The sequence below is a fragment of the Oikopleura dioica genome, chromosome XSR (genome assembly GCF_907165135.1).
Source record: "Oikopleura dioica chromosome XSR, OKI2018_I68_1.0, whole genome shotgun sequence".
Lineage (NCBI taxonomy): Eukaryota > Metazoa > Chordata > Appendicularia > Copelata > Oikopleuridae > Oikopleura > Oikopleura dioica.
In genome coordinates this window covers 3,209,227-3,236,243 of record NC_137294.1, presented here as the reverse complement: position 1 = coordinate 3,236,243, position 27,017 = coordinate 3,209,227, and the positions used below count along the sequence as shown (strand labels likewise).

Genomic DNA, 27,017 nt, shown 5'->3' with positions numbered 1-27,017 from the left:
GAGCTTAATTGCCGAATATTGTTTATTATGTTTCCATGTGTTCAGAATTTAAGAAGAATTTGGCGCCAAAGAAAGACCTAATGGGAGACAATGAAATGAAATGAACACAGGGTTAATTTACGATTGTTTCGAATAAGGCAGTTGCGATGCGGTTTGACTGAATCAGGAATGGAATATTTGAGTAATCACGCTTCTATAATAATATTACGACCCAGCGCGGGTCTTAAATAGATAAAACACGTGATTGGACAGATAACACGAGACTCAGAAAGGCAAAGAACTGCGAGATTTGGTGTGAATTTGGAGTGTTTCTAAATGTGCGCAGATTGCACCTTGAAGTTGCAGCACGATGTTGTTTTTAGCTTGGAAAGGGAGGTAGAACTTGTTTGAAGTTCGCGCGTGTTAGTGCTACTAACAGAAGTGGCGACCGAGGGGAGGTCTAGTACAGTATTGCTCTCTGTATCGCGGCCCAAGCGAACTTGTAGAGCCACGAGAGAGCAATATTGCCAGGAATTAAGCTGGAATGAGATGGAATTATTCGTCAGCGAAACATCGTCGATAAATCAACGATCGTTTTTTGATATGAGCTTATTATGAATTGTGCTTCAGAAGAGCCGCACTTGGCCCTGGAAAGATGGCCCAGGGAAGCGCGGCTATGAACCAAAATAGGTAGAAATACCGACATACAGAAAAAGAACCGTTTTCCAAAAGCGCCGGCTTTTCCATCCCGATTTTTCTCGACCCCGTAGACGTAAAATAAAGTGACTGCCAGTTGGAAATATCTCGGTCAGACGCACTGATGGCCGACAGTGAGAACTGATAGCGCGACGCACAGCGTTGCACTTTATAGTCTTATTTTTGAAGTGTTTAGGCGATTAGAGAAAGAGAGAAAGTCATCAGTCTGTCTGAGTATCTTTTAATCAACTGCCGGTCGTCTACGATCTGGAGGGGATGAGAAAAGCGAGCTGTGAAAAACCGACGCTGGTGGAAAAATCAGGGCATTGAAACATTGCGTGGCTTAGGCTTGGTAGAAGAAGATCAGGGTTGGGGCGGGGTGCGGGGAGGACGAGCTCCTGTTGAACTACTGTCGCTCTCTTTGGAAGAGTGGATAGACAGTAATAAGTTGTAACGAAGATTGCTAACGGCAGTAACGCCAGGGGATAATTCTGGATTCTTGCGAATTTCAGCTCCCAGCGTGAAACATAAGGAACAGGAGCGGTTAAAAGAGTCACTTACTGAGCAAAATCGCAGCTGCGGTGCTAATGGTGATTGAGCATGGCTTTTTGTATTACTTTGTTAATTGGCAACGAGCAGTGAATAAACGTAAAATGGTAAAACTGAAGGAACGAAAACAAGGAGGAGGCCCTTGGGGAACCTTTGGGAGTGAACGCGTCCCCTGCGGTGGGCAAGTCGGGCAACGCTGGCCGACCTGTCCGCCGAAGGCGACAGAATTGAAAATAGTAACAATAACAAAATGTTAAAATAAAGAAAAACAGAAAAGTGAAAAATAAAAGGAGGGCCACGGGAGTTCACCTTATCTTGTCTGTAAGTTGATCGTCGTATTTACTATTGTACGTCTTAGTAAAAAGCAGCTGCAGCATCGCCAGTAGAGCGGGGGTCGAGGAGGGAGGGTGTTGAGTTTGGAGATAGGAACTTTTTGTGAGAAGACGATTGTCCATTCATGTGTGTTTGTCTTTGCAGAAATATTCGTGCAGGGATCGTTAGGATCATGTTCGGTGAGTTGAAGAAATGAGTTGGATCCCAGAAAATTAACAGTGAAGAATCGACACGAGAATATCATCCGTCTTCTGAAAGTGAAAATTTAGCTTGAAATTCAAAAATATTTTTCGATAATTTCTACAGCTAGTCCCAAATTTGGTCTATGACATTGACTTGCCACCGCCCAGTTTGAAATTATCAAGTGTATTTAGCCTCCTAGGTCAGAATCATATTTCGGGGAGCCATTAAATCTAGGTTAAAATGTTGCGGGGGGCTTTGCTCCCCGTGTTGGGATTAGCCGAGATCTTGGGCGGTGATAATTTGGATTAAAAAAACTTACTTTTGGAAGATAGATTTGTGAACTTCTTAATGCAACCAAGCTATTATACACGTGTGTTGTCGTTTTGCGAATTGTTTAGGCCTTGAAGCTGAGAATGTCTTTGAGAATTAGAGTGGCGGAACTGAGCTCGTCGGAGAACGGTGAAGTCGGGGGGGACTCTTGATGCTCTTTGTTGTTGGCGACATTGAGCCACTCGAGTGGTGGCAGCGGTACTGCATTTGGGCTGGGCGGCGAGGAAAACCTAACAATTAGGAATTAAGGTCGAGAAGAGCTTTGTACGGCTTACCGTGCGCCTGCGAAACGCTCGACCGAGTCCGTGTCAGAAGAGGAGTTTATCCTGTTGCGCCGGAAGTGCTGGCCGCTCGGTCGGCTAGGCGTTTGGTTGTTGCCCCACGAGTTGGAACCGTTGTTGTACTGTGCTCCTCCTCGCCGCGGACCGAAGAACCTGGGGCGGCCCTCGGACTCGCTCGAGCTCGGATGAGAAGAGCCGGAGCCCCAAGAATGAGCGGGTGATGAGCGGGGAGGTGTGCGACGATTTTCAGCGGCGCCGGGCATCCTAAAATTTTCTTTTACTTTTCTGACTTTTGCTCGTGTTTAAATAAGATCCAGTTAGACTGAAAATTGCGATAAACTGCGCCTTTTTCACGTAATTTCTCTACTGTAATAAAATTTCTTAATGATATTCAAAAAGCTCCCATTCAGATATCAATAAATGCTAAAAAACCATGATAAAAAGAAAATGAGAGTTTACCTTTTTATTTTTTGAGAATGTAGGGCTTTTGTTTTCTAGTGCCTCTTAATTTTTGAGAAAGTAAGCTGGTTGCCGAAACTTTAAAAAAATTCGCGCTGAAAAAAAGTTTCTCGTTCTCGTTTGAATAATTTCAGCGATTTGAGCTTTTTGGTGAGTCTTGGTCGTAGGCGCCTTTTGGCCCCTCGAGCGCCCAGCTGGAGGCGGCTTTTGACCCCGACCTCGATCGGGCAAAAGGGAAGCCTGACTCACACGAAGGGAAAACAATGAAATCACCCGTGACTCGATCTTTGCGATTGAAATTGCTATCCGCAATTTGTTTTATCAGAACAATCTCAAAAGAGAGAAATAAATCGCGTACTATTAACCTAATTTCTCCAATAAAACCAAAACCACTCCAATTTATCTTATTTTTCTTTTTCTCATTAGGGTGGCTCACTTTTTCAACAATTTCCCGGCACACCCGATTTCTTGTGCTTATCTGAAAGAGCTCATTCCGCTGAGTATTTTAAGCACTCAACCACCCCTTTGAGATTTTCGGAAAGTATTTTTATCTGCCTTTGAAATTCAGGAAAAAGCCTGAAATTTTCGATATTTTGGCCAAAAAACCTGGGGTAAACTGGCCATAGTTTTTGTCACACTTCTGTCCGAAAAAAGATATGGTTATCATAATGACCGGCTTGATGAGCTCTTTCGAAAAATGTAATTTAGTACTAAGGTTCGGGTATGTGCCGAGAAATTACAGTACGAAAACTGTATTTTGAGAATATATTCTGGAAAAAAATTTTGGGGAAAAAAATTTTTTTTCGAATTTTTATTTTTTATATGTTGTATGGGTAGAAACATTCCACCTGACAAGGATAGAACGTAATCGGAAGACCTTCCCGAAAAGTGAGCCACCCTATTTCTCATGCTTTCGTAAATTCTTAAATAACCAACTGTTCTTTCTTCCATAAAAATTTGATTATGGTTATGTTTTTGTTCACCTTGCTCGAAGCCGCAAGCCTGGGCTCTGCATCCTGTGTAGAATACCTGAGTCAGGGTCTGAAACAAAGCCCGAAAGCGGGTTTTCACTAGATATCTTTCAGACTGGGGTTTTCTACAGGTTGTAGACAGGTTGCCGAGCTCAGTCGCAAGCGGCTTCTCGATTTTCCTGAAAAACCCGTAAATACCGTAAACCGACCTGGGTACCTATTATTTTCTGTTAGTAGAGGGAACTGATCATGATTCCAAAAAACTGTTTATTCCGAAAGAATCTAGAAGCTAGTTAATTCTACGAAAACCCTTATTGCCTAAAATTTGCATTTTCAGAAGATTCTCATCTTAGTTTCTAAGAATTTATCTGAAGTAAAGAGTCGCCATTTTTTCAAGAAGCAGCTGTGCATATTTTTTCGCATGCATCTTGTTTGGCCTTTTTCTCACAGCTGTTCCTCGGCGCCGCCTGTGAATCTGAGAATTTGTTCTCACAAAATTTTTTTGTAGATCGGCGGGCGAGATGCTCGAAGCTCTTCGTCGATTGTTGGAGTCGTTGTCGGGCGATGCTGCGGCTCAACTCCCCAAACTGGGCACTCTTTACTCTTCTTTCCTTGAAAACAACGAGGACTCTGGCGTTGATTTGAGCGAGACAAGCAGCTCTTCCCTCTCGCTTCTCTTCGCCCTGGATAACTATCAACACTCGCAGCCGCATTTGGCCAAGGAACTCGTTGAAGCAACGGAGAGATTTAAAATGTCTGGCGCGTTCGGGAGCTTCGAGACGTCGCAAATTCTCAAATTTCTATTCTACCTTTCTTCGCTCAACAAATCGAGCGCCAATTCAACCCTCTTCTCCGAGCGGACTTCCGTCTTTTCCGAAATGAACGATCGTCTAAATCGTGACCAGCAGCCACATTCAATTAGAAAAGAAGCCTCAGTATTTGATGAGTACAGCACTTTCCACAAAGAAGTCAAATCGCTCATCAACAGGACGAAAAATGCGCTCGACCTGAGCGCCGAGCAGATTTCAAAAGACATGTTCGATCATTCCACTTATCATCTCTTTTCCAAGCGATCGCGTCTTTCCGCCCAGGCTTCGGTCGATTCTGGAATAGACTCACAATTCTCTCTGAATCCGACTCAACTATCAGAAGACTCTCGGTCCTTGTCCAGCTTGTTTCTCCGTGCAAATACTGTCGAGCCAACAACCCGTCTTGCCTCTAAAAATGCCCCTGCTGATGGAAGTTTCAGCAGCGCTGTTTCCACCGATTTGAATCCCTCTCAGGAGCTGAAAGACTCTTCAAAGGCCTGTGGACCTTACACAGGAAGAATCATACTATCCCAAGAAGAGTTACAGAAAGAAATCAAGCTATACATAACCGGCCATTCATCACATCTTTCCCTGGACGATTCCTGCCTGGCGGAAGGATTGACCAAAGAAGCATTCGAGTCAGAGCGAAAATCGCTTAACGAAAATCGTGAACTGATCTTTCGCGTGAAGGAAATGATCGACGAATACGCGAAAAGTGACAGAATCGTGCGTCAAAAATTAAGCTGGTCGCTTCGCAACATCGTCATTGCTGTGGAATCGTGCATCTTTTCGCTGAAGATCGAATCCGTCAACGAAATCAAAGCGATTTCTAAAAGACTGTTTGGCGACTTAGCGGCGATTCACGCATGCGCGCTCATGCTTGGCGAGAAGAGTTCTTCCATCGCCGATATTATTTCCAACGCGCGCATCAATGGTGTCTTGCAATATGCGTCGCTGATGATTCGCGACCTGACTGTTCCGGTGCTCGATTCTGTTTACAGCTGGATCTATCTCGATCAGCATTGTGGATTGCTCACCGAGAGTATAGTTAAGGCAGGGTTCAGAATTTTATCAAAAGAATGTAGGAAGTTTTCATCATTTTTCCATTTGATGACGTTTTTTTGTGATGATTCATATTCACGCGGTATCATTTTTTCCACAAAAAACAATCCCATATCCGTTTGAATTAACCCTTGCTAAAGGACTACAACCTCCAGCACAGGCGTGACCGCTCATGCTGGGATTCTCTCTTCCGCCTTCGACCAGACGCACATCACAACCCCCTGATTTACAAGCTCGTTCCAACTCTGCTACTCGTCACAAAAAGCTGCCACATTCTGAGAATAATGACCCCTGATCACCCGCTCTTCCACAGCAACGTTCCGCAAATTCGCGAAATGTCCAAAACTTCTGTTGAAAAATGGAAGAAAGAATACTCCTCGTGGATCGCCGAGTCTTATATTCAAATTGAAACGCGCAAAGAGGAGCATTACGAAAGCATCAGAAAAGATTACGAACGACTTCAAGAAAAAAGGCGGAAGAAAAACGAGCAAATCGACCTAAAAGCGGAAAAACTGCGGGTGAAACGAGCGATTGAACTGAGGAATCGACAGTTGTCGTTCAGATCAATGCTCAACCAGCAGATTTCAGACAAAATCAGACTCCGGAAATTGCAGCAAGAGTTGGAAGAAATCGAAGAGCAATCGCGAAAAAAGTATATTAATGAAAAGGAGCGCTTGATTGAAGAAGAAAAAGCTAGGCTCATCGAAGAATATCAGAAGAAAGAGAATGAAAAATCACCAGAATACATTCTATCACCAGAAAAGATAGATGAAGAGGTTGATCTACTGAAGGAGCAGTTACAGTCGCGAACGAATGAGAGCGAATCGGTTGAAGAAATGGAAATTGATGGGGAGAAGGAATCGAGAAATGATGAAATCAGGAATCATGGCTGGATATTTTGACTTGTCTCGATCAAAAGACGATAAAAATAATCTGAAATTGTATCAAGAAAGTGATCTCTTATTGTTTCGATACAGTATTTAGCCTGTATAAAGTCTTCAAAACAATTCGTCTGCATCTTTCCCAATGGAGGTCGATCAGCAAAAGCCCCACGTGAGCGAAGAAAGTGCGACAACTGAATCCGGGGCGACGTTTATTCCACGGAAAAAGGTTATCTCCGGAAAGGGCATTTCCGAGTCTGGCTTTGTCCGCGGAACTATCATAACAAAAAAGGCATGGGAGGAGATGGAGCGCGAAGAGCAAGCGATTAAGCCCCGCGAAAGAGTGATCACACAAGAGGAATTCATGCAGAAAGTCAACTTTGAAGTCGAGAGCGTGATAAGAAGCCAGAGGGAGTCCTCGAGGAGGGAGAACCCGCTTTCGTCTGTCACGACATACTTGGTAAGTTCTTTATCTTTGTTTTTGAGACTGTATGTGAATCACCATACAGTCAGTTTCACCCTCAGCAATTCAGGAAGAAGATAAACCTCTGGATACGCAAGAAGTAATCGACTTCTTCAACAATGTTGACGCTGTATTGAAGGATCCCATCAAAATCTACGCGTCTTTGATAAGTAAGTTTCTAAAAACTGCTCATGAAATAAACAACTCTCAAAAGAGGACGCGTTGATGTTTGAAATAATGGAAATTCACGACATGATCGGGTATTTGCAAGCGACAAGTCAACTGGTCTGGTTCCAAGACGGAGTGTTTTCGATGGCGTTTTTCGATGAGATTTTCCCGCTGGTGACGGGGAACTTTGAGGGTGGCGCATCGATGCTCAATTTTTGCCTCAACAGATGGTAAGGCTTATTTGAAGTCGACGAAGCTTATTTTTTATCCAGTAAACTATCAACGAACATGATCGAATCGCAAAAGCACATCGACAAGCTGTACATAGATTTTGCCAAGAATCGCTCCGAGAATAAAAGTCCGCTTTCAAATCTGAAAGGCCTTTCGCTCTACTTGGACAGTGCCTTTCCCCACAACCTCATCGTCGATGAACAAGCACAAGAAACATACAGAGAAGTCAACAAATTCCTATTCGGTAGGCTCAATAAACGAGCGGGGAAACCTTTTATTCAACATTCAAGACATGCGATTTGCGATTTGGAATTTACAATCGATTACATACTCGCAGCGAGGCCAAACGCTTACGTACGAGTTGAGAAAGCTGAACTTGATCAGAAATGAGATGACAGTCTTTGTCGGCCAGTATTACAACTTCATCTGTACGTTCATGATGCAAGCGCAGTGGAAGAAGCTCGAGAAGGACCTGGAGAAATTGAAGCGTGCTGGAGAGCTCACAATCGACTCGCTGAAAAAAGGTAAACTTTACCTGGTAAAGAAAGATTTAACTCATTGAAAAATACTTTTTTTTTCCTAGCGCATGATGAATACCTGCATCATATTAAAACTGGCTGCTTGCTCACGAATGATATGAAACGCTTCCTTGCGCACAAGAACAAAATGATGAGCAATATCGTCATGTTCTGTGTCTGCTTCGGCAAATACCTGGTCGCCGAAGACGAAGAGCTTCTTTATACGTAAGCTTCTTTTACGAAGACCTGAACTAACAGCTCATCGTTCTAGCGCTTTCGCTGCTGGAAAATCATTCCGAGATTCTGTGCGCTTTTTCTGCGATCTCATGCGCTCCCTGGAGGTCAATCTCGGAATCGAGGGCTTCTCCAATGTTTACGACTACAACAACTTCTACGTAGACGAAAACTTACGGTAATATATGAACTCATGTCCTCTATAAACGCTTGTGCTTGGTAGGCTTCCGGAAATCATCGAAATCTGCAGTCCTCATCGGCGAAAATCGCAAGCAGCGCCTTCAGAAGAAGCATTTTACCCAAGATAAACTTCAAATAGAAAAAAGTCCAAGTTAAACCTCTTTTCACGGTTCACAAGACACCACTTTACAGTTACTGCCCTAAACACCACTGTATTCACCTCTTTTCACATTCCAATAAAGCTTCTTTATTCTTCCGCTCATCAATCATTTTCTGTTTCTGAAGAATGGTCTGTGTCGGCAACAAAATCGGGGTCAGGCATAAAACCTCGATACAAATGGCCACAGTGGCCTACGTAGGTGCAATCGAAGGTCGACCAGAAGATTGCTGGATCGGGATTGTCTACGTGGAGCCGATTGGCAAGCACGATGGAACACACAATGGAAAGCGGTACTTTGAGTGCGCGCAGAACTTCGGCAGCTTCGTCAAGCCTTCAAAAATTGTCGAAGAAATGAGCTTGGAAGAAGCGCTGATAGCTCAATACGAGAGAAACACGGAATTGGAAGAAAAAGTCGGAGCAATGAACAGCTCAGCGTTGTTTTTGATTGAAACGCCGACGACGGAGCTGCGTTCCGTCTCAATAACCGATTTTCCAGTAGTTTCATTGTCAAGGGAAACGATTCTCCAGAAAACTCCGAAATGCCGCCACCTCGACATTTCCAATACAAAGATAACTAGCTGGAAACAAGTTCACGAATCAGTCGAAGTGACAGAAATACGAGAACTCACAGCCTCTAGAATGAAATTAAACTCAGCGGGCATGGAAAATTTAGCTTTTCAGTCCATCGACAGTTTGATTCTCTGCAATTGCGACTACGACGACGAAGATTTAGCGCTTTTATCAGCCATGTTCCCAAATTTGAAGAAGCTAAATCTGTCGGGCAATCGGCTTTCTCTCAAAGAATCAAAATGGAATCTTCCTGGGAACTTAACATTTTTGGATCTGAGCGACAATAAAGAAATAAACTCGTGGGAGGAGCTTGTCAATCTTCTTAGGAAAGGAGTTCAAGAGCAATTTTTCAAGATCCTTCGTCAAAAATGAAAAAAAAAATTCTTCAACTCGATAAAGCAAAGTTCAACTGTCGCTAGAAGACCTCAACATTAGCAACTGCTCTCTGCGGAACATCACAAGTCATGAAGCTCGCTTCCCGAAGCTCACGCAAATGATTTTGTCCGGCAATCTAATCGACAATCTCGAATGCTTCTCCAATCTCAACGTCGTGATGGAAAGCTTGACTCACTTGTCAGTAAATAACATTTCCACTGTGGGCGAAGACAACGACGACTCTCGCCAGGAAATCATAGGAATGGATCTCATTTTGCAGATCATTGACGACTTGCTAGAGATGAAAAAGTGATCCAAGCAAAAAGCTAGAATGGAGAATTTGTTGTATCTGAACAGAAGTTTCATCCCAGCGACGGATGCAGACAGCCTGAGCACAGGTGCAAAGCTAAACACGCGAAGAGGGGCAGAAATCGACTATTTGAATAGAAAAGCGAACGAGTGGTACGCCCTGACTCCAGGGCCTTCGTCAGAGCAATTTTACAAAAGTAATTCGTTCAATCTTCGTTTAATCCGTCCTCATTGTTTTTTCGTAGCGAATCCGAGGTGGAAAGAACTTGTTAAGAAACTGGGTGAGCCTGTGCAACAAGGTATGTTTGGGCAAAAGGCAATCTAAGGAGTTTACTCTAGTCAAAATGGCGACAACAATGGAGTCAAAGATGCTCAAGATCAATCTCAAGAGTAAATCCGGCGAGTGCATCGAAAAGGAGTTGATAAAGACCACAAAAATCAAGGTAACTATTGTTCCAATGCTGCCCTTTTAATCCGTTTCGTAGCTCATTCAAGTGATGTTCAAAAAGCTCTTTAAAGAAAAAGTAAAAGATGGCCAGCTGAACCTGCTGGACGATTGTGGCCGTGTTTTTGCCCTTGACAAGAGCGACTCTACTCTCGACGACGTAAACGCTGCTACTGGCGATACCATATTTTCTTCAACCTGAGTAATTCTACATAACATACCCCTCCCCTAAATTTCCGCGCAAATCGTGGTATTTCGCCCAAGTTTACGTTTCCTAACTTTTCCGAAACCCCGAAATTTACGCTTCCTCGCATTTCCCCGCGTTTCCAAATTTCTTCTCCTAACTTTTCCGAGTGCGCCCAAATTTACTCGCGACCCGCTGAAATGCGCGTCAATGCTAATGATTCATTAACGGGCGCGAAAGAAAATTTAGTAATACTTATTTATTAGTGCATGTTCTCAAAGTTGTTTTTACAGAAATTTTAACTCGACTTAGAATAGATAATTTTAAGTAACATGCAAATACTAAAAGCATGTGAAAAGCAGTCGAATACAGTTGGTTTTCAGGTACTTGAGGCGCCAGAATTGGAAATTTTTCGTGGCTTGGACACATAAAAATCATACCATTCGAGTAACTTAAAATATTGAGGTCAGGATTTTGCTCCGCAGAAGTCGTAACGACTTTTGAAATGAAAAATTCTGAATGAAAACTTTTCATCTATCTTCACTGTAATAATAAACAATAATTTTATCAAAGATTACATAAGATAGGGCTGCCCTATAAGGGCATCTCGCTTTTTATTAAAGATCATCCTTTCTTTACCCGGAGCGAGCTAAACAAGACTTTTGTGCACTCAGAAAGTTAACCGACGAAGCCGATCAGCGCCGCGAGAGTAAATTTGGGCGCACGCAGAAAAGTTAGGAGAAGAAATTTTGAGGCGCGCGGAAAAGTTAAGCGGCGTAAATTTGGGGGGTTTTGGACAAATCAGGAAGAGTAAATTACGGAAAATGCACCGAGGAATGCGCGAAAACTTGGGGGTGGGGTATGTTATAACCTGCGTTTTCTTGAAAGATACTATATTTTTATATCATCTGCCTTAGTTTTCATTTTGCTTATTCTACAGTAAATCAACAGACACTCCAATAAATTTCCATTCATTATGTTCAAATCCCTCGTTCTCAAACGGGCATTTGTCGAATTCGGTATAAGCCTTTTTGACCAAGATTAGGGTTTATTTCAATCAAAGTAACTGGAAATAGCAGATTGGCAGATAATTGAAGCTGACAGTGCATATGATAAGTGAGGCAATTTAATTTAATTGAAGCGAGTCCTTCTACTTTTTTCGGTTCGGCTTTGGGACTCCGTCTTGCTGAAGTAACCGGATTCATGAAAAATACCGATAGTTTTGAGACTTACAGCGTTCTTCTCGAAGCCATTTTTTCGGACGCGATAGTCGATTTTCAGCGTCTGGCAGATTTTGAAAAACTTGGAGTTCTTTCTCTTCGGCCTGTGGCGGTCCTCGATCTTGGGATTGTCTAGAAATAGTTATGAAATCAAGGAGAAGAGTAGTTTTTTGTTCTCACCGCTTTGAAAAAAGTCGGAGTGGTGGAACTCGTGCCATTGCCCCGCGGAGTTGAGCCCGTACTTGTGGCAGATTCCGTCCAGTTTGTCGAAGAAACCGTCGACTAAAAATTGATGAAGAAATGTTTCATTGGTTGCTTGGAACATACGGACGTGGGATTGCTCGTTGAGCATGCGATCTTCTTCCAAATTTTCACAGCCGATACCATTGAAACCGTAAATGTGCACGAGATTGTGCTCGAGTCGGTTCGCCTGTCCGGCTACAAAGTTGTCTTCGTAGTTCGTTGGCCGGTAACAGGCGAATTCTCCGTGGCCTTGGGCAAACTAAAAGTTGTTCCGTTAATTTAAAGCAGCGAAATTCAGACGTACCATAAAGAGGAGCTCGAAGTTAACCAAGATCGTTTCCCCTTGGTTGTGTTCGCCCCATTGGATCGCCTCGAAGTCTTCATCCCATGCCTATAAAAGTAAGATCAGACGGTGGAAAATTGTGTTGAAAATATACATGTGTATGTCACATGACTTACGGCTTTGTAGAGAAAGTATGGAAACACTTCATGACTTTGGATCGACGTCACCCAGCAGAACTTGTCCGAAGGGTCGGTGAATGACCACTCAATCGGCTGATTGCCCGATCGTAAATCCTCTACCAGCAGATATTGAATGAGCTGTTTGATCTTCAGGTCGACTGGGAGAACCTCGTAAGCTCTCGCGTCCTCCAAGTTCATTGACTTCCTTCTTGGGACTCTTCCTGCGACATGATATCGCTCCTTGAGTTCGGGAGACAGGGGATTGAGCTCGTAGCCGAAGATGATGACAGTCGGCTCTTGCTCCGGCTCCGTGGATTCCGAAGGACTTGGGGTGGCGATGTTGGCGACTTCCATTGGTAAAGTTTCCGTCGAAGCTAGTTTTCAGATCAACGAAAGCAACTTATTCTCGCCCGATTTGACGCTGTTTCTGGAGAAGAAATGATCTTACGAACCTTCAGTAATAGCCCTTCTTGAGTAGACTTTCATGTGACAGAGATAATGTACAAAAACTTTCCCTAACTAACCTGTAACTAACGTCGAGAAAACCCAGAAACTGAAAAGAGTGGATCACGGTGGCGCTCGTCCTGGCGTCGCTCTGCCAATCAGAGCTCTCCATTTTTGGATTATCCATTATGTAACGGAGGCATCTTAAAGCGGTGAATTTAGCCGCTTTGTTAAGTAGTTTAAAACAATCTGCTTTACAACTTTCCTTTATCGCAGGTTCGAAAGTTATTGCCAGTTGACTGCCAACTGCCATCTGCCACTGCTAATTTTGTTGCGGTTTTGAAAATGGCTGGCAGTCGGTGGCCATCTTTTTAAAATATTCGAACTCTGCCCTATTGACCTATCCTGCTAGTAAACATCCACTTATTTAAATATATTATTATAATTATTTTATTACAATACTGCCCAACTCAACCGCTACAAACAAAGAAAAGTAAAGACTTTTGGATCAACGATGTTTGTCTCAGAAAGAATACATGATATTTTCCTCGTCTCTATACGAGGTAATTCTTGTTTGATTCATAATTTATTGGGGACGCGTTTCGGCTACAATTGAGCCTTCATCAGCCCTCGAACAGATGTAAACTTTAGAAAAACAAAGAATATTCTCGCCTAGAGTTGGACAATTTCGATTGGAACAGAAAATTGAAAATACCGACCGACCAAAAAAGCCGAGCCGGCCGACCAAAACGACCATGAAAAATGGTGGTCGGTGCCGACCCTAGAGTCACAGTGTAATCACAAGTAAAGGACCACGCGTCATAAAATCATGATTCGAAAACATGGAAAATTCCATAAACTTTTCCAGGGGAGAATCCAGGCTTGGATTGCTGACTGGCGAATTCTGAAATATTCAGAAAACTTAATTCAGAAATTCTCAATGAAAGCCACGTGAGCATAAAATTTGATGCTTTCAACGATGGTAATCTTTTGAAATTTAATGTAGAATCGGAAGAATATTTTATTCCAACACGAGGCGGCTCTAGGTCAGTATAATTTAGCGCCATTAGAATTTACATTTTCTGAGAGCATTTTCTGATGAGCATTTTCAGAGAGAGAGAGCAGAAGGCGTAAATTATTAATTTGTCCTTAAAAGAGTCTTTAAATTTAAAAGAGCAATTCTCTTGTTTATTTTTCGCAAAGATAGTGATCGCGCTTATCGATCTGTAATCTATAAGGCTTTTAATTATTATTCAATTTTAATAATTTTATAGAATTATTAATTAATAATAATTTTCATAAAAACTCTTCTTTCGAAAGGACTTTTCCTTTTTTAAATCAATCGTAGAATTTTAACTGTGTTTGTGTTCTATACGAATGTTTTTTATTAAAAGAATTTTTTTTTTTCGAAGACATTTAAATAATAGTATTTTTTAAATAATTTCGATAAATGTTGATTTAAAATCAATTGATTGGATTCAAAGATCGCGATTTTTCAGAAGGGAAAAAACGGAAGTGCCGCTTCGAATGGATTTCTCAGCGTCGGAGTTTCCACTCAGCTCTTCCAGTGGATGCTCTGACGGAGGATCTGACGGTTGACGGGTGGCTGGTTTTGTCGAACCGGAGCGAACCGGTTCAAACTAGTTTTCAGCGAGTGCGGGAATTTCCCCGCGCAACGGGCAAGTGCGCTGCGCAGTCGAAGGCCATCCACTCATCGCCCAGTTAAAAATTCCTCCCTTCCTTTCCTAAATCACCTTTCCTCCGGTGACTCCTCCTCCACCAGTCCTCCTTTTCCTCTCCTCTCCTGGAAGAACAAGAAATTCCCACGCTTGATAGGCTCCTCCTCCGCCCCAGGCGTGTGCACATCGCCGATAACAATAATTGTACTTTTTGTAAAAGCCAGACCGAACCAGTTTCCTCAACCAATCAAAAATCTCGTCCTAAAGTGTTAAATGTTATCTCGATGAAAAAAAGTGTTTATCATTTTTGTTTTATTTGATTATGATACAGTCAGAGACGATGATACTACTGTAGCAAGAGACTGCGGCGAAGACTAAAAGAGAGAGAATTTCTTTAAGAAAGAAACTTCACGAGCATTACTGTACTTTCTATTTACGACGAAAATTGATTCGAATTTTCAATTTTGTGATTTTCAGAAGCGTTGACTTGCGTTTTGAAAAAGTGGCTTTTGCCTCAGCCGGTTAGAGTTAGAAAATGGCAGTCAGCATGCAGAACGGAGGAGCGAGACGACTACTTGATTTCAACACGAACCTAGATGTGCCACTTCTCGAACAGGTAACAATTCCATCATCCTCAATTCTCTTTTCCGTAAATCCAATTTTAACCCATCGTCTTAGGTTGTACACTGTCTGCACCACGATGCAGGACCAAACCACAAAGAAGCGCACGAAATCCTAAACCAGCTCAAGGACCACCCCGACAGTTGGCAACGCGTCGACAAAATTCTCCAGGTTCGCTTCCCATTTTCTTCCAGCTTTCTCTAAAATCGCGCATTGCAGACCTCCACCTCCCAACAGACAAAGTTCTACGGCCTTCAAATCCTCGAATCAGTCATCAAAACACGATGGAAGGTCCTCCCTCGAAACCAGTGCGAAGGGATTAAAGATTTCATCGTTGAGCTCGTTATCGGAATCAGGTACTATTCTAGCGCCAAAAGAAAAGATGCAAATTTTCTAGCTCCGATGCGAAAAAGGCCGAAGACGAAAAAGTCTACTTGAACAAATTGAACATGATCCTCGTTCAAGTGCTGAAACAAGAATGGCCCCAGAACTGGCCAAGTTTCATATCAGGTAACTTCCCCTTCCCCCATTGCCTCGTCCTCATCCCTTTTCAGATATTTGCGGTGCTTCCAAATCAAGCGAAAGCTTGTGCACCAACAACATGGTGATCCTCAAGCTGCTCTCGGAAGAGGTCTTCGACTACTCCGCCGGCCAAATGACCCAGGCCAAGATCCAACATTTGAAGCGATCGATGTCAACTGAGTTCTCACAAGTGTTCGAGCTCTGTATGTTCGTACTGGTACGTAACAAACGAAAATGAGGGGTCTTTAACCCTCCCCGTGGAAGGGTGTATAGAGAGAGGGAGGAGGTCGACGGGCTAAAGCCACAGATCAAAAAGCTTACTTTTTGCCTGGTAATAGGCTATAACAGTACTTATCTCCTTTTTTAGAACAACACTAATAATTCCTTATTACTGGATGCGACGCTAAACACGCTGTTACGCTTCTGCTCCTGGATTCCGATGGGGTTCTTGATGAAGACAGACGTGTGCAAGCTATTGATCATGCGCTTCCTGAACGTGCCCGACTTCCGCAACGTATCGCTCAAGTGCTTGACTGAAATCGCGGGCATCACTGGCGAGAGCGCGAAAGAATACGAAACTGAGTACGTCGAGTTGTACCAGGCGACGATTACTGAGCTCAAGAAGATGCTCCCGGTCGATATTGATCTTAAAAAAGCGTACAAGGAGGGCAAGGACTCGCAGCAAGCGTTCATCCAGAACCTGGCGCTCTTCCTGGAGACGTATTTGAAGAACTACGCCGAGCTGGCGGAACGTAGCTGCAAGGCCGAGCTCCTAGACGGCATCCGCTACCTCGTCAAGATCTCCGAAGTCGAAGAAACCGAAGTCTTCAAAGTCTGCCTCGAGTTCTGGCACTCACTCAGCGGCGATCTCTACAAAGAAGCGCCCTCGAATCAGCAAATCTACCATCAAGGCCTTCTCGGCTTCAACAACACTCCCGTAAGTAGAAAAATCAGGTCCAGAAAAAAGCTCCTGTTATTCTAAATCGTCATGTGTCTGTAGATCCCTAATGATAATATTTGGTGTGATGGAATCAGAGGCGACTTCTGTAGCACGCTGCTCTCGGTAACAAAACACGCGCTTTTTAAATTTCAATTAACATCGTGTTTTTTTGCGTTATTCAAAAACAGTTCTTCATTTTCCATTTTTCTCATAACAACTTTTCCCACCAACAATCTTACCGCTTCTACTACCTATTCCCCATTCTTTCATTCAAGCATTTTATCTGTTCGTCTAGGATGTCCCGCCACGGCGCCAATTCTACCTTCCGGTGCTCACAGAAGTGCGCAAAATCATGATCTCCCGAATGGCGAAGCCGGAAGAAGTCCTCGTCGTCGAAAATGAAAACGGAGAAGTTGTTCGCGAACAGTTAAAGGACACCGACAGCATCAACCTGTACAAAACAATGCGTGAGACGCTCGTGTACTTGACGCATTTGGATCACAAGGACACCGAAGCAATCATGACCTCGAAGCTGGCCCGACAGGTCGATCAATCCGAGTGGTCGAGAAAGAATCTCAACACGCTCTGCTGGGCCATCGGTTCGATTTCAGGCGCAATGACCGAAGATGCCGAGAAAAAGTTCCTCGTTCAAGTCATCAAGGTATTTATTGATCGCTTCCACAATTTATTTAAAAACCCTAAAGGACTTGCTCGGTCTTTGCGAACAAAAACGAGGCAAAGACAACAAGGCGATTATTGCCTCGAATATCATGTACGTTGTTGGCCAGTATCCTCGCTTCCTCCGCGCGCACTGGAAGTTCCTGAAAACCGTCGTAAACAAGCTCTTTGAGTTTATGCACGAAACGCACGATGGTGTCCAGGACATGGCTTGCGATACCTTCATCAAGATCTCGCAAAAGTGCAAACGATACTTTGTCCACATCCAGGTATATTTGCATCCCTTTCATCCAATTACCTTCTTCTCTTTAGATGGGCGAGGTGATGCCTTTCATCGAGGAAATCCTCAACGGTGTCAATTCCATTATCTGCGACTTGCAGCCCCAGCAGATTCATACCTTTTACGAAGCCGTTGGAATCATGATCAGCTCACAGCAGGACGCGGTTACTCAAGAGCGACTTATTGAACAGTACATGTTGCTGCCGAACGAGTCCTTTGACAGATACATCCAAGGTTTCTCCCTTTTCAAGCTGCTTTCTTTAACTTATTTCATTTAGCTGCTACCAAGGATGTTGCGTCTCTCCGAGAATTTGAAGTCGTCAAGGAAATCGTCAATATTCTGAGAACTAACGTCCGCGCCTGCAAGTCCCTCGGGCATCAATACATTATCCAACTTGCCCGAATCTTCCTCGACATTCTGAATGTCTATAAAGTACTCTCAGAATCAATTTCCTCCGCGATTCTTCGAGGCGGCGAGCAGGTCACCAAGCAGCCTATTATCCGAGAGATGAAGACTGTAAAAAGAGACGCTAACTCTGATTTCTCTTTGGGTATCGAAGACAACCGATACCAGACTTGTTTCTGATAACTTTGTCGAACCTCTTCTCGACGCTGTTCTCCTTGGTAAGAAACAAAAACGAGAAAACTTCGTTCTTAACCTTTTATATTAGATTACCGATCGAATGTCCCGGCAGCTCGAGAACCTGAAGTTCTCTCGACAATGGCCACAATCGTCAATCGTCTGGAGGGAATGATCACACCACAGATTCCAAAGATCCTCGACGCCGTGTTCGAGTGCACGCTCGAGATGATTAATAAGAACTTCGAAGAGTTCCCAGAGCACAGGACGAACTTCTTCTTGCTCATTCAAGCTATAAACAAGGGATGCTTCGGCGCTTTCCTCGAAATCCCGCCTCAAATGTTCAAGGTGAGATGGATTTACTCTTTTACTAACTTTCAACCTTAATTTTTAGCTCATTCTCGACTCAATCGTCTGGGCTTTCAAACACACAATGAGAAACGTCAATGACACAGGCCTGGATATTATGCTGCAGCTTTTGAAAAACGTCCAGTCCAGAGGCGCCCAAGGACAGGAGTTTTACAAAACTTATCTTATGGAAGTTATCAGCCAGGTAAATGGTGTGCTATCGACTCTATTTCACATTTTGTTTTGTCTAGGTGTTTGGCGTGGTTACTGACACTACCCACATTGCTGGCTTGCCGATGCACTGCCAGATCTTGTGCCACATTCTGTTGTCGGTTGAGAACGGTCATGTGTTCGTGCCTCTCTACCCCAACGAAACACGAGAAAATGACGCCGAATGGATTCGAAACAACAAGGCGGAAATCGTGCAAAAGAACGTCGAATTCGTCCAGAACTACATCGCAGAGCTGCTTCAAGAGCACTTCAAAACACTCCAAATGTAAGAAAAAAAATTCGATGGCCAAGATTTTAATTGACATTTTTCAGTTCTCAAATCAAGGTCTTCGTGGAAGGCCTCTTCGCGATGAACTCGGATCTGGCGCTGTTCCGCGAGCACATCCGAGACTTCCTGATTCAAATTCGCGAGTTCGCCGGCGAGAACACCTTCGACCTTTTCCTCGACCAGAAAGAAGAGGAGATCCGACAGGCGGCCGAAGAGAAGCGCAAGCGTCAGATGAACGTCCCCGGCGTGCTCAACCCCCACGAGCGCGAGGACAACATGGATGGCTGATCAGTTGCCAGTTGTTGACTCGCGAGGCGCCTTATTCTCCCAAATTTCTGGGTCCTGCCGAGCTCTGTTAGATGTATTATATTTAATCTTCTTGCCCTCATTTATTAACTATATTGTAATATTCCCCGTTTTCCCCCAAATTTACGGACACAGAAAAAAGATGACTGGTTTCATCCTCCAAGAACAAGTAACTTGCAGGTTTAACCTATCGCCTAAGCCTCTCACACTGCCTCGCACAGTCTCCTCTCGCCTGTCTGGCCAAACATGTACATGCGCCGGGCCGTGAACCCACCGATTTGGCGAGACATACGATACATAACCATTTTATACCGTATACGTGTCTGTATTAAATTAAAACCAATATATACATGCAAATTTCATAATTGCATGCATATTAGGCTTCTCATGTCAAAAACTGCTCTTTTCACTCCGTTTCACCAACCCAATATTCAAATATCCACCCTTATCGACAACAAAAAGTCTTCAAACTTTTTATAATAAATTCATGAGACCATATCTCCCTTCTAATAATATTAGAACTTGACGGAACTGGCAACTAACTTGTTCCATCATGCCTCTAATTTTCTTGACGTGCATCAGCAGCAAAACAGGATACAGTATTCAGGATGTACAGTGTACACCGAAGAAAATAAAATGCATAAGCTTTCAAGGCATGAGCTCAATTACTTTTTTCAAACGTATTGATTTTGAATATACTGAGTTTTTCACTTTGTTGCACCGCGACTATACAAGATCGTGTCGTTAATGAGTCTAAGAAAGTAATCAGTGCTCCTTAGAATCAATTATATACCCCCGTTGGGAGTCTTAGATGCGATTCGCGGTAAAAGAACTCTAACTCCAGTTATGATATTTCACATGTGAGTACATATCAGAATAGGAAACATAGAGATAACGAGAGTAATACTTCCCTTGTAGATCAACTGGCTACGCTGTGTTCATATGGGTTCGTAAGTGCTAGGATAGCTGACATTTACTTGTACTAAACTTAAGATATTGTCGACAATATTCTTCTTGTTATTTTTCTGCATTGGAGGAAAGGTAAAGGCTGATTGTGAAGGGCGTAGTTTCCGCTCTCATCGGCCCTCTTTGGCTTTCCCGAGGTAAATCCCTAGTAATAACAAGATGCATTTAAATATTGAAGCTTGGTTGGTTCAATGCCTCGCTCGCGAAGATCATCAGAAGTAATCATCTCCAAGCCCCCAAAAGACCTACCAGCTACGAACTTCCGCGAAATGACTCACTTGGAAGTAGTAAACGAATGAACCCCTGGTACTCTTCCTTGATTGCTTTTTTTTCTGCTCGACACGCCTTTTATGAAGCGTTTATCACTCCAGCGCGTCCCTTCGGATGTGCTTTTATTGCGCTATGTACAGAATGAATTTACACTGAAGTATACGTTACTGCCACAAAATGTACGAGATTGCACAGGGAGTGATGAGAAGCAACAACTAGTTGGCGCCTGGTTCGTTGGATCCCATTGATCCAGGCGCCGCCATTTGCGGCATGATGTCGTTGTCAACTATTCCGCTGAAGCACTTGCGCACGTGTTTCGAGTAATTGCTGTTATCCGAGTAAGACTTCCCGCAGTTCTGACAGTTGTAGGGCTTTTCGTTCGTGTGCGTTCGCTCGTGTCGCTTCAGATGCCACGTGCTCTAGTTTTTAAGCAATCATTTCATTATTATGGGTTGTCATCGAGTTACCTGAAAGCATTTGTTGCAGTACGCACATCTGCAGTTTTCGTTGAGCTTTCGCGCCCTCGGCTGGTCACCAGAGGGGTCTAGATTCGAAGAACTCGTCGAGTTGGGAGTCAGTGCTTGTCCGTAGCTATCTTGATTTCCTGCCATCGGATTCGGTCCCAGTTGCCAAGTTTGATACATTGGGTGGAGAGTGTTCTAAGATTGCCTTTACGGGGCCCTGCCTAACTTGAGCGCACTCACCTGTTGATCGACAGAGTTGTTGAAACTATCGTTGAAGCCGTACCCGTATACTTGCTGAAAGGCGAGTTAAGCTCTTGGCAGCCTCAAATGATGGGAAACTTACGTCGTAGACACCGTTGTCGACATATTGGTTGAATTGTTGAATCTCGCCACCGCAGCCTGATCGCGACAGGCTCTGAAAAATGATTAATGACGGAAGAAAAGAGAAATAGCAACCTGACGATCGTGGCGTCGTTGGAATGCTGTTGTCTGGTACATTTGCGAGTTGATCTCGCTTGTATTTTGCTGTGGAGGAAAGGAAGTGTTTGGAAGAGACTCGGAGCGACCTCGTCTTGGATTGTTGCTCTCCTCCTCTGTCAGCTGCTGGCTTGGCCTATTGAATAATTATCAAGAGAGTTACTTTGCTGATTGTTCAAGAACCTGTTAGACTGCACGGCGAACGGGTTCCTGAGATTGAACTGAGCTGCTTGTGGCGGTCCTTGTGGATTTTGACGAGCTAACGTCGGGTCATATAGAAGTGGTGGACGCGCCATCTAAACACATGATGGCGCAAGAACAAAAAGATAGGCACTAATAGTTGTCATTAGTAGTTATTTTGGTACCTCTTCCTTAACAATGGTTAGAATTTAGCCTCCTGATCATTTCTAATTTTAATCATCTATAAATTATAGACTCTCATGTACAAATGATCGAGACTCAGTGAGAGGCGTTTTTGTGCAATAATATTTATTTGCTCGACGATTAAAAAATTCTAATCATTTTCCTGGTGAGGCGCAATCATATTTCTGTTCAGCGCCTGGCTAATCGATTTCGTGATATTCTCCTTAGCCTCTTTTATATGCGCTGGGTTTATAACTTCCGCCAATTCTTGTTCCGTTTCACGACGCTTCTCCAAGTTTTCTTGCTCCTTCTCGGACTCTATTATAGAGCTATAGTAAGACATCAGAGAGACGAATATGTTGGTAAGATATAAATTAAGAGCCCCTTTCCTTTTTCTTTATTCAATCGAAATATCATCTTTGGGACCAGCTCCTTTACAAGAGTTCAACGTGTGTTCTACTGTTATTTTTATTGAACATCATTGGGACAGAAAAATATATAAAAATATTTTCGCCTCCCATTACGTGTACAATCACTCATGAGATTCTGAACATCTCATACTTGTCCTTTGGCTCATCACTCTCGGAATCGTCCTCGCTCTTTTCGGACTTTAACGCGGTCAAGGTCTGTTACAAGAAACGAGTGGCACTATTAGACGGTGACCTAAACTTCATGTCTTCTTCCCGTCGCTCAGCTTTTGGGGAGTTTGGTGCTGAGTTCATGTCTGCATCGCAGAACAAAATATCCTTTGGAGTTTCTTTTAGTCGTGTTATATCTTTTGAGTTTTTTTTATTCGAAGGAAAGATTGATTAATGCTTACCTCCGCGAAGCTTTTCATTTTCCTTGTTTAATCTTTCGATTTCAATCGCTTGTTTGGCAATATGCATGTCTTGCTGCAACAACACATACTAAAATGCCCCCATACTCCTTCATGTCTCCAATTCTAATTGAACGAACCTTTAGTTCCTCGAGCAGCGAAAGTGCACGCAAGTCGGACTGACCGCGAATGTATTCTGAAACCATCTTCCTTTAGATCTCTTTCTTTTCTGCTTCCGATTCGATGATTCTCGTAGAATGTCTTTTTATGCAGATAGCGCGAGTCAAGGAAACTGTTCCTTGAGTCCAACGATGCGTTTGACTGGATCTCCCTAAAGTGGCGAAAAGTCCAAAGTTGAATTGGCGCGTCTCTCACCGCATGGGTTTCCCAAGCATGCGAGAGCATCCGACTCAAGAATCTTCCTTCTTCGAAAGCAAGCTATCCATCATGCAATCCACCATTCATCGTTTGTTATTCATTGTACATCGTATTCAGTGTTTCGTAACAAATAGCTTGAATTCGACGATCACGTGGGGAGACACCTAAGATTGCCCTATGGAGCTATTTTTAAGCACGCGCTATAAACACTCTTGAGTTGCTTTCTTTATATACTGTCAACTCTGAGCTTACCATTCCTTAGCTTTCTGACTATTTAATACTGATAATTGAAGAATAAATTACTTCTCGTCTGGGCACCAAACAAACAGAAGTCCCGGAACGGTTGTTATTTGAAAGACTTGTCTTATGCAACAATCTTTTAAATTTTTTGAAGTGTTCTTTTATTGCTAACTGGAATAATTTATAGCGTGAAAGACGCATGCTCAAATCTCGCAGAAGAGAGAGAAGTCAATAAATTGGCGACAAGTTGACAGAAAATATATTAAGCTTATCAACATAACGATAAACTTGCGGATGAGTAATAGGCAGAAGGCAATTATGACTTACAGAATTAAGAAAAGTTTCAGTTTATTTTGAGTTTATTGGTTAATTCACAAAGGTGCAAGTAAAACAATATATCATTTTGAGTTCCCCTAAATTCACGATAATTGCTCAATTTGATATTATTTTTGGAAAATTAAAAATAGCAAGAATTAAATGACAAAAGAAATAACAAAAAATATAGCTGCTCCTCATTTATGACAATTTATTTTTGGATCTCGATGACTGAAAAAGTTCTTTGATGGTTTTCAAAATAATTTTAGATGGCTACTTGTAAACTAATTTAACTACAAAAAGGGTACGAAAGATGTCTTATCCTAAAATATATCTACGATTTTAGAAAATCGGCAGTAAATGCAAATTATCGTTTCTGGCAAATAAAAAATCAAATATTCATGCGGGTTCTTGTATCTCCGACTTATCCCAAAGTAAATTTGATTTTCAAAATCTTCCAAATTGAGTCCACTGCTTCCATTTTACGATAGAGACCTGATGCAGTTTCCTGCATTTTTCCTGGCTGCCATTGTAGCAGGTAGGAATCAACTACAGGCTCGCTTAACAAAGCTCGTAGGGAAACGACCTGATACAATATGGTTGCCAGAGGCTGAAACCCTATTCGACTCGCACTTCGCTTTGGATCTCGAGAAAATAAAGGAACTGGAAATCAAGCATGAGTTTCAAGTGCCTCTGGAGGTCTCGAGGTATTACAAAGACTACTGGATTCTTCATAACGAGGACTACATTTGCATCTATAACAAGAAGCAGAATCAACCGTACATGGTGACGGGCAAAGGGATCAGATGGAATTCTTATGATCGCGTTTTGAGATCTAAGGTTGTCGATCCTCGCTCCAGTTCGAAAAACACGGGGATTCAGGTGAAATAATCTTATCGCTCAGAAGACTTTTTGCATCATTTGTAAATACATATTTGTTTAGCCTCTGTTTCTCGCTGAGATGGCGTCCTCTAAGTTGAGGACTACCCTTGCCAGATCATCTAACAACTTCTTTCCATCAAACACAAATGCACACGCGGAGTTTCTATTCAAACTTCTTCCAAATCTTGCTGAACGATATCCTGAATCGAAATTTACCTTCATCCCTTTCTACAGACATGGTAGAGTGTCATCCATCAGATATTTGTTCCAGCTTGATAATGGGCAATCATTTGGGGTTGATTTAAATGTTGCTGAAGACATAGAAGAGAAAAGTTCTTTGTCGGACATTCTTAAAAAGCTTGACGACGTAAGATTTGACAAAAACTATATGTTCCAGGCGACGGATAGCTTCGAAAATCTCATAACCCATCTCAGAGTGAGTACTTACTTAACAATTATATTGATAAATTGTGATTTCAGAAAAAACGCTCAACGACCCGAAGCAAACGATCTGCGTACGCTAACGACGCTTCAATCTTTTTATGCAAAAACAAAGATAGCAAAGTACTTATTTTTAAATCAAGCAGGCCATATCAGAATAAATTTAGTGGGGAGCTGGATTTCCCTCACTCCCAGAGTGGGATCGATGTGGTGAGGCGCCAAACAACTCAAACACAAACACGGTCGAGTCAACCCAGTGCTGGTGCGATGACAAGTGCCTAGAGCGAAAGGACTGCTGCACCGACTATTTGACTTCGTGCAAAGGACAGACAACATTTCCAGAATCAGAGTGCATTGTGGAAGAGGAGTTTGAATGCCCTGATCAAACTTACGAAGGCACCACGCTTCTAATTTCGACTGATGGCTTTAGAAAATCATACCTGGAACGGAAAGAATTTTTACCAACTTACATGAAATTGCGAGAGTGTGGTTCCTATCCTGAGTTTATGGAGCCTTCGTATCCGAGCAAAACCTTCCCGAATCACCACACACTTATGACTGGACTCTATCCAAGCCAACACGGAATTGTTGGAAACAAATGGTACGACTGGAAAAAAGATGCAAGCTGCAACGTCTTCTCGCCTAACACTGGCGACTACTCTTGCAATGTTTCCTCTCCTGATGAAGGGTGGTGGTCAGGAGATCCATTCTGGAATACTGTTGAGCGACACGACATGATTTCAGCGTCTTGTCTCTGGGCTGGTAATGATCTCTCGATAAATGGCGAGAATCCAACTTACTTTTGGGACTATGGAACATACGGAGAAGAGCCTTTTGGATACAGAATCTATCAGATGCTAGAATGGCTTAATCTCCCTCCCTATCCTGGGTCAGGACCAAAGGAAGGTTTCCGGCCGAAATTTCTCACATTGTACTTTGACGAGCCAGATCATATTGGACATGCTTTTGGTCCATACGACGAGTCCGGAGAGCTCGATAAAGCACTAAAAAGAGTTGACATACAACTACAGCAGCTCATGGATGGATTGAAAATGTACAACTTAGACAAATGCGTGAACATAGTATTGACTACCGATCACGGAATGGAGCAGGCTTTATGCGAGGACATGGTTGCTGTAGCTCCCCTTTTAGATGAAGTCAACCCGAATATTATGAGGACTACAAATCTTCTAACGAAAACAACTACAGCACAGCAGGGTGGTCTTATGGGCTCAAATTCATCAGATCCTTTTGATGTTGTCGAGATTATAAATGGCGTCAAGTGCACATGGAATGAGAACGGTTTTAAAATTTATGACAAATACTTGGCACCGAAACGCTTGCATTATGACAACCCGACTCCGTCTATTGAGCTCTTGCTTTATTACATGAAACCTGCAACGAAAGTAACTTCGTATCCCTGGAACAATTGTAACGACGAAGGATACATGGGCAACCACGGCTGGGATTCAAAATATGAAGGCATGAAAGTCCCATTGACAATGTACGGCCCTAAAATCAAAAGAAATGTCGTTCTTCCACCAATTCAAAACGTAGAAGTCTTCCGACTTCTCATGGATCTTGTTGGCATAAGAACTGATTCTCCAAAGTTGATGGAAAAATTCTATTCACAGCAGTTTTCCCTTGACGGACGATTTGAGCCAGCTTTAAAAAGACCCACGAATCCCGCTAAATCAAAATCATTTATTGGAGAAACTAAATTTCCCGACGGAGTAAAAGTTGATGAATCGATCGACATAGCTTTTGATGAGCATCACAACTTCCCCACATACTCCAGTTGTTCTTCACTTGACGAGTGTATGAACAAATTACGGCTCGGATTCGAAGACAACTCGCGACTCGAGTTCTTCGATGAACCTTACTGGTGGCACACACTAAAGGATGACATGCTGCCAAGAGTATTTTCCAACGACGTTAAATCGCTTCGATTCGGAACTGCATTCGATACAACAGGAACTGGTGTTTATGTTCCTCCTTCTGAATGGATGAACAGGCAGACGAACAAATGGTGCAATAGGAGCCGGATATTTCATTGTAAAGCCCTTTAACTTACAGAAAATCTTAGCCTCTTGGTGATCCGGTAAATAGACAGGGTGTTTTTCAACCATCACACATGTACTTTATCCTCGAAGATCAAGAGGGCTCACTTTATCCTGCCCTGTATCCTTGGAGGCACAATACTTCTGACTCT

The 27,017-nt window shown here is 42.9% G+C and overlaps 10 protein-coding genes across 11 annotated transcripts; 6 read left to right on the top strand and 4 right to left on the bottom strand.

Annotated features, from left to right (window-relative positions):
* Positions 1-10: 10 nt before the first annotated feature.
* LOC145707891 (uncharacterized) lies at positions 11-2,968 on the bottom strand. The gene is made up of 4 exons (XM_081785479.1): positions 2,811-2,968; positions 2,346-2,615; positions 2,060-2,300; positions 11-1,808 (listed from the first exon to the last, which is right to left on the bottom strand). The coding sequence occupies exons 2-3, from the start codon at positions 2,612-2,614 to the stop codon at positions 2,135-2,137; spliced, it is 435 nt and encodes a 144-aa protein (XP_081641605.1). The 5' UTR covers position 2,615; positions 2,811-2,968; the 3' UTR covers positions 11-1,808; positions 2,060-2,134.
* Positions 2,969-4,283: 1,315 nt separating this feature from the next.
* Positions 4,284-6,637, top strand: LOC145706415 (uncharacterized). The gene is made up of 2 exons (XM_081783814.1): positions 4,284-5,643; positions 5,793-6,637. The coding sequence occupies exons 1-2, from the start codon at positions 4,303-4,305 to the stop codon at positions 6,552-6,554; spliced, it is 2,103 nt and encodes a 700-aa protein (XP_081639940.1). The 5' UTR covers positions 4,284-4,302; the 3' UTR covers positions 6,555-6,637.
* LOC145706416 (uncharacterized) lies at positions 6,624-8,583 on the top strand. The gene is made up of 8 exons (XM_081783815.1): positions 6,624-6,993; positions 7,067-7,166; positions 7,211-7,394; positions 7,437-7,639; positions 7,686-7,919; positions 7,979-8,138; positions 8,185-8,325; positions 8,371-8,583. The coding sequence occupies exons 1-8, from the start codon at positions 6,679-6,681 to the stop codon at positions 8,453-8,455; spliced, it is 1,422 nt and encodes a 473-aa protein (XP_081639941.1). The 5' UTR covers positions 6,624-6,678; the 3' UTR covers positions 8,456-8,583.
* Positions 8,584-8,608: 25 nt separating this feature from the next.
* LOC145706412 (tubulin-specific chaperone E-like) lies at positions 8,609-9,461 on the top strand. The gene has a single exon (XM_081783810.1). The coding sequence runs from the start codon at positions 8,614-8,616 to the stop codon at positions 9,427-9,429; it is 816 nt and encodes a 271-aa protein (XP_081639936.1). The 5' UTR covers positions 8,609-8,613; the 3' UTR covers positions 9,430-9,461.
* An 89-nt stretch (positions 9,462-9,550) lies between these two features.
* On the top strand, positions 9,551-11,349 carry LOC145706414 (uncharacterized). 2 transcript variants are annotated; one of them, XM_081783813.1, is made up of 6 exons: positions 9,551-9,692; positions 9,759-9,938; positions 9,987-10,040; positions 10,081-10,184; positions 10,227-10,401; positions 11,238-11,349. In XM_081783813.1, exons 1-5 carry the CDS (start codon positions 9,551-9,553, stop codon positions 10,386-10,388), a joined length of 642 nt encoding a protein of 213 aa, XP_081639939.1. In that variant the 3' UTR covers positions 10,389-10,401; positions 11,238-11,349. The 2 variants fall into 2 exon arrangements, with proteins under 2 accessions (XP_081639939.1, XP_081639938.1); XM_081783812.1 differs by having other exon boundaries at positions 10,227-11,349.
* Positions 11,350-11,416: 67 nt separating this feature from the next.
* LOC145708604 (uncharacterized) lies at positions 11,417-12,918 on the bottom strand. Its single transcript, XM_081786291.1, has 6 exons — positions 12,293-12,918; positions 12,138-12,224; positions 11,918-12,092; positions 11,771-11,872; positions 11,604-11,722; positions 11,417-11,556 (listed from the first exon to the last, which is right to left on the bottom strand). The coding sequence occupies exons 1-6, from the start codon at positions 12,647-12,649 to the stop codon at positions 11,521-11,523; spliced, it is 876 nt and encodes a 291-aa protein (XP_081642417.1). The 5' UTR covers positions 12,650-12,918; the 3' UTR covers positions 11,417-11,520.
* A 1,954-nt stretch (positions 12,919-14,872) lies between these two features.
* LOC145710526 (exportin-1-like) lies at positions 14,873-19,690 on the top strand. The gene is given in 15 exon segments (XM_081788293.1): positions 14,873-15,034; positions 15,097-15,210; positions 15,259-15,395; positions 15,437-15,549; positions 15,594-15,778; positions 15,929-16,498; positions 16,797-17,162; positions 17,206-17,448; positions 17,492-17,693; positions 17,738-17,981; positions 17,983-18,083; positions 18,131-18,387; positions 18,434-18,592; positions 18,639-18,883; positions 18,931-19,690. Coding segments are annotated over 15 exon segments (3,261 nt in total). The 5' UTR covers positions 14,873-14,953; the 3' UTR covers positions 19,175-19,690.
* Positions 19,691-20,520: 830 nt separating this feature from the next.
* On the bottom strand, positions 20,521-21,721 carry LOC145708327 (uncharacterized). The gene is made up of 6 exons (XM_081785987.1): positions 21,553-21,721; positions 21,349-21,505; positions 21,236-21,307; positions 21,133-21,186; positions 20,896-21,087; positions 20,521-20,847 (listed from the first exon to the last, which is right to left on the bottom strand). The coding sequence occupies exons 1-6, from the start codon at positions 21,663-21,665 to the stop codon at positions 20,644-20,646; spliced, it is 792 nt and encodes a 263-aa protein (XP_081642113.1). The 5' UTR covers positions 21,666-21,721; the 3' UTR covers positions 20,521-20,643.
* Positions 21,722-21,833: 112 nt separating this feature from the next.
* On the bottom strand, positions 21,834-22,885 carry LOC145708580 (uncharacterized). Its single transcript, XM_081786267.1, has 4 exons — positions 22,690-22,885; positions 22,553-22,640; positions 22,404-22,507; positions 21,834-22,343 (listed from the first exon to the last, which is right to left on the bottom strand). Exons 1-4 carry the CDS (start codon positions 22,753-22,755, stop codon positions 22,269-22,271), a joined length of 333 nt encoding a protein of 110 aa, XP_081642393.1. The 5' UTR covers positions 22,756-22,885; the 3' UTR covers positions 21,834-22,268.
* A 1,027-nt stretch (positions 22,886-23,912) lies between these two features.
* Positions 23,913-26,874, top strand: LOC145708812 (autotaxin-like). The gene is made up of 5 exons (XM_081786511.1): positions 23,913-24,020; positions 24,060-24,364; positions 24,426-24,800; positions 24,845-24,928; positions 24,973-26,874. The coding sequence occupies exons 1-5, from the start codon at positions 23,981-23,983 to the stop codon at positions 26,872-26,874; spliced, it is 2,706 nt and encodes a 901-aa protein (XP_081642637.1). The 5' UTR covers positions 23,913-23,980.
* The last annotated feature ends 143 nt before the right edge of the window (positions 26,875-27,017 follow it).